General features: G+C 37.3%; 1 protein-coding gene across 2 annotated transcripts in view; it reads left to right on the forward strand.

Annotated features, from left to right (window-relative positions):
• The window catches only part of SPATS2 (spermatogenesis associated, serine-rich 2), a 156,055-nt gene that overhangs the window by 120,485 nt on the left and 29,999 nt on the right, over nucleotides 1-5,571 (forward strand). For both annotated transcript variants that reach the window (XM_010857769.1, XM_010857770.1), the window contains exons 4-5: nucleotides 2,019-2,127; nucleotides 3,233-3,282. In XM_010857769.1, the coding sequence (XP_010856071.1) occupies nucleotides 2,019-2,127; nucleotides 3,233-3,282 (159 nt within the window). The remainder of the gene's footprint in view (nucleotides 1-2,018; nucleotides 2,128-3,232; nucleotides 3,283-5,571) is intronic.

Raw genomic sequence — 5,571 nt, forward strand, 5'->3', positions numbered from 1 at the left:
GATCATGGCATCTGGTCCCATCACTTCATGGCAAATAGATGGGGAAACAATGGAAACAGTGATAGACTTTATTTTGGGGGGGCTCCAAAATCACTGCAGATGGTGACTGAAGCCATGAAATTAAAAGACGCTTGCTCCTTGGAAGAAAAGCTATGACCAACCTAGATAGCATACTAAAAAAGCAGAGACGTTACTTTGCTGGCAAAGGTCCATCTAGTCAAGGCTGTGGTTTTTCCAGTGTCATGTCTGGATGTGAGCGTTGGACTATAAAGAAAACTGAGTGCCAAAGAATTGATGCTTTTGAACTGTGGTGTTGGAGAAGACTCTTGAGAGTCTCTTGGACTGCAAGGAGATCCAACCAGTCCATCCTAAAGGAAATTAGTCCTGAATATTCATTGGAAAGACTGATGCTGAAGCTGAAACTCCAATATTTGGCCACCTGATGCGAAGAACTGTCTCATTTGAAAAGACCCTGATTCTGGGAAAGATCGAAGGCGGGAGGAGAAGGGATCGACAGAGGATGAGATGGTTGGATGGCATCACTGACTCAATGGACTTAAGTTTGAGTAAACTCCAGGAGTTGGTGATGGACAGGGAGGCCTGGCGTGCTGCAGTCCATTGGGTTACAAAGAGCTGGATATGACTGAGCAACTGAACTGAACTGAACTGTTCAGAAATTCTACTAGTGATTATATATACAATAGAGACATCCTCTCACTGTTCACTGAAGACTTGTTTTCTTTTTTTTAACAATTTGGTAAGCATTGTCATAAGCATTCAGTAAATAAGCATAAGCGTAGGAATATTTACTATGGTATTTTTCATAGTAGCCAAACACTGTAAAGAATGTAAATGTCTGTCAACAGAAAAATGATTAAATTGGCTATATTCACACAATGGAAATGCTATTTAGCAGTTAAAATAAATTACTGATAAATAATAATGAGATGCATTTATCAACATGAAAAATCTAAAAAACAATGTTATATGAAAAAGCAAATTAAAAATAGATATGTATGATATGACGTGTAATGCAAACAATAATATGTCTTACCCTTGGATACAGACATACATCATAAAAGTATAAAAACAAATATCAAAATAACACCAAATTCAAGGTAGAAATCTCTGTGGAGAGGAGGGAAAAGGGGTTTATGAAAAGTTTCATGGGCACTTCAATTGCATGTATTTTATTTTATTAAACTGGCTATCATAGTGAGTGTTCATTATGTTTTATACACCTGAAATAATTTATAATAATTTAAATGATATCTGTAGCATTATTATCAGAGAAGGCAATGGCACCCCACTCCAGTACTCTTGCCTGGAAAATCCCATGGACGGAGGAGCCTGGTAGGCTCCAGTCCATGGGGTCGCTAAGAGTCGGGCATGACTGAGCAACTTCACTTTCACTTTTCACTTTCTTGCATTGGAGAAGGAAATGGCAACCCACTCCAGTATTCTTGCCTGGAGAATCCCAGGGACAGAGGAGCCTAGTGGGCTGCCGTCTATGGGGTCGCACAGAGTCGGACATGACTGAAGCAACTTAGCAGCAGCAGCAGCAGCAGCAGCATAGCATTATTATACAATTAAATGATATGAAATAAATGTTTAAAAAATGCTATACAAAAATCTAAGTTATTATTGTTTTTTTATTCTGGTGGTTTGTTAAACTTTGCTCCTTTCTCTATAATATGCTAAAAATGAGGAAATGTTGATGCTAAATTAATACCTGATCCCTGAATTTAACCACGCTGAAATAAGATCTGGCACAAATCTTCTGTTTCTGCAAATGTTCTGCTTTTTCTAAGTTTTAAAGTTAATTTTTTATGTGCTGGCATCATTCACCTATTACTCATCCCAGTGAGATGGTTGTATGTACTCTCACTGATACTAAAGTGATGTGATACACCTTGTTAAAGATGAAATGGTACCCTTACTGTTATTCTCTGTAATAGACCTCAGTTTCCAACTGATCTACTCATATTAGAATTAAATGACCTTATCTTCTTTTTCAGATAAATGCAGTGCGTGCAATAGTTCCCAATAAGAGTAACAATGAAATTATCCTGGTTTTGCAACACTTTGATAATTGTGTGGACAAAACAGTACAAGCATTCATGGAAGGTAACCCTAGCTCAATATTTTTATAAGTTCATATTTGTTCAACTAGAAGTTGCTTCAGATTTCTATAACATTTATTCGGCAGTCTGGTATTTTATAGACGATATAGCAGACCCTGTGCAATTTTTAAAGATATCTTTTAAAGCTCCTTATTTCAGCCCTAGAAGTAATTCATTCATAAGCTATATGATACCTGGAATAAGAGATAAGCAGAGAAGATTCCATCATTTTATTCAGAACATTTTCTAATGACAGTTAAGAAATTAGGTAGCCAGTGGTATAAGGGACTTGACTGGAGTTGGGTTGAATAAGAATTTAAGAAGCAGTGATAGAGCAGTGGTCTGGTGGCTCAGCTACAGATGGCAGATTTAGGGACTCAGTATTCTTTTTCAGGCTCTGACAAGTGATTTAAATATATGGGTTTGAGTTTCCTTATCTACCATACAAAAAATGGTATGCTTAGTCAAACCTTCTGATTTTACAGAGTTGAGGAGCATTTTACAAAATTCTTTCCACATAACTTGTTTGGGAAAAACTGTCTGAAGTTGTCTCTTTCATTGAACAGTGACAGTGATATCAAAATAGATCTCCCTCTTTCTACTTTTCTGAATTTGCCAGTACACAATAAACAGGTCCAAATACTGTAAGTTGTTTCTTTACCATCATATTTTTGTTTATAATGTTAGTGTTTGGGTTTAGGGTGGCAGACAGTTCTCTGTGAAACAATGTAACCAGATTGTGTGTAATCTGGAGGAGAGGGGACGCCATACTTGGGCTGAAACCAGTACTTGGGCTGAAACCAGTCATCTTTGTATTTGGTCAAAGCTACATAGATAAAAAGAAGCTTCAAAATGGTCAGGCTACATTAGTCTCTTCCTGGAAGAACTTACTGAAGAAATTAAATGGAGAAGGGGGATCTAAATGGGCAGGTATTCTAAAAGGTAAGCATGATATGATTATCTCATTACATTAGCTTAGACACCTGAACCATCACTTTTCCTATTGGGAGAGGGAGACTTTCCAGCAGTTACAAAATTCAGGAACACTAATTTCTGCTTTAGCATACTTGTGCTGGGAGAAAAATATCTGTGATTGGTTTCTCTTACAGGTAGTGCCAGTGAAGTACTCAAAGAATGGACAGTAACAGGCAAGAAAAAGGTAAAAATGAATTAAATTTAAAAGTGTGATATCAGTATTTGTATTATAAAAAAATTAAGCTCTGCAGAAATATTGAAAGATTTACATACGCATCTTCAGTTTACCTGGCTAAGAAAAGTTTTCTTCCAGGACATTGTAACACTGCTGTGTACATACAGTACCACAGTCTCCTCCGTGTGATTTCAGGCAGGAAGCAGAATTACTCTGCCATCGCAGTTTCAGAGAATGTATTAATATTAGGCAGGGATGAAACGAGGTCATGTCAAGGACAGCAGAGCTCCTCTAGAGAAAGTGATCCATTCCAGTGGTTTTCAAATCATTCATATTATACATCAGTTAAAATAGTTCAGATTTTTAAGTCAGACCACTTGTGTTGTAATCTCTGGTATTAATCAGCTTTAGCTTAAAGCCTAAAGAGAGGCTTTGCTACTGTTAGCTATGCAGAGGGGTCTGATGGTCTAGTTCAGGGAGATATTAGAAGATAATAGAAGGCACTTGGACTGTGGAATCAGTCAAAACTGGATTTATATCCTATTCTACTACTTACTGGTTTTATTTCCTGGGAATATTGTTTAACCCCTAGTGAGTCTTAGTTTGCTTGTCTCTAAAATAGGAAAATAATACTGACAACTGAAAGTATTTCAGTTCAGTTTAGTCGCTCAGTCGTGTCCAACTCTTTGCAACCCCATGGGCTGCAACACTCCAGGCTTCCCTGTCCATCACCAACTCCCAGAGCTTACTCAGACTCATATCCGTCAAGTCAGTGATGCCATCCAACTGTCTCATCCTCTGTTGTCCCCTTCTCCTCCCGCCTTTAATCTTTCCCAGCATCAGGGTCTTTTCAAATGAGTCAGTTCTTCGCATCAGGTGGCCAGATATTGGAGTTTCAGCTTCAGCATCAGTCCTTCCAATGAATATTCAGGACTGATTTCCTTCAGGATGGACTGGTTGGATCTCCTTGCAGTCCAAGGGACTCTCAAGAGTCTTTTCCAACACCACAGTTCAAAAGCATCAATTCTTTGCCCTTCAGCTTTCTTTATAGTCTAACTCTCACATCCATACATGGCTACTGAAAAAAACCATAGTTTTGACTAGATGGATCTTTTTTGGCAATGTCTCCTCAAGTGTTTAATACAATATCTAACATATCAGTTCTCCTTATGCACTTGAAACCAAAAATGCTTTCCCCAAAGGATACTAGCTAACCTCATCATGCTTCCCATAGCTCTTTACTCTAAATCTGGTTCTTTTAGAAAGTGCTTGAAGTGTGAATTTGAATCAAGTATCTCTATGAAATCTCTTTCAGGTCTATTTAGGTTAGTGCTGGAGTTCTGGAATGCTTTCTTAATGACTCTAAGTCACTTCATTAGGATTTCTGCTAAGTCTTAATTAAACCAGACTTGGGGGAAAAAAAAAAAAAAAAACGGGCTTGGCTCCATTGACCCTTGAGAACTTTTTCTAAGAACTTAATACTACCACAGATTCCCCTGAAGCTCTCCATACCTGTAGCTTTGAATATTTGCTTAACTTCTTTCCATTGCTTTCACCAAACCTAAGTAACTGTGCATATTCTGATTTATTAATTTACTGGACAAGGATAATAGGTTATTAGTAATGTAATATGTACACAAAGCTGGGGAAGTATGTGTTGGAGATACATCAGTTTCTTAAAATTTGGAGAAAGAAAAATGGCTTCAGTTTGGCAATCCCAAATACCCATATCACATCTAGTTAACTGTTGGGATTAGTTCAATAGGATATGATCATGAACGATTACTGGGGATAGGTATTACATGCATAGGACAGTGACATGAAAACTTAGCCAGCTCACATGGGAGAAAGTAATTAAGAAAAGGAGAAATGAGAATTGTGGAGAGGAAAAATCCCTTACTGGATATATGATTGCAAATAGTTTCTCACATTCTGTGGATTGTCTTCTTTCTCATTAAGTCCAGTTTGTCTGTTTTTCTTTACTGTGGTCTCTAAGAAATCCTTACCAAATCCAATGTCGTGAAGCTTTTGTCCTACATCATTTTCTTCTAAGTTTTGTTGATTTAGGTCTTACATTTAGGTTTGATCCATTTTGAGTTAATTTTTGTGCTATGTTTCAGGTTAAAGTCCAACTTTATTCTTTTATATGTGGAGATTCCAGTTTTTCCAGCATTATTTGTTGAAAAGACTGTCCTTTCCCCATTGAATAGTTTTGGCAAAAATCACTTAAGCCATATATGTGAGAGTTTACTTCTGGGCTCTTTATTCTATTTCATTGTGTCTGTGTTTGTCTTTTAT

The sequence above is a fragment of the Bison bison genome, unplaced genomic scaffold (genome assembly GCF_000754665.1).
Source record: "Bison bison bison isolate TAMUID 2011002044 unplaced genomic scaffold, Bison_UMD1.0 scf7180017864383, whole genome shotgun sequence".
Classification (NCBI taxonomy): domain Eukaryota; kingdom Metazoa; phylum Chordata; class Mammalia; order Artiodactyla; family Bovidae; genus Bison; species Bison bison.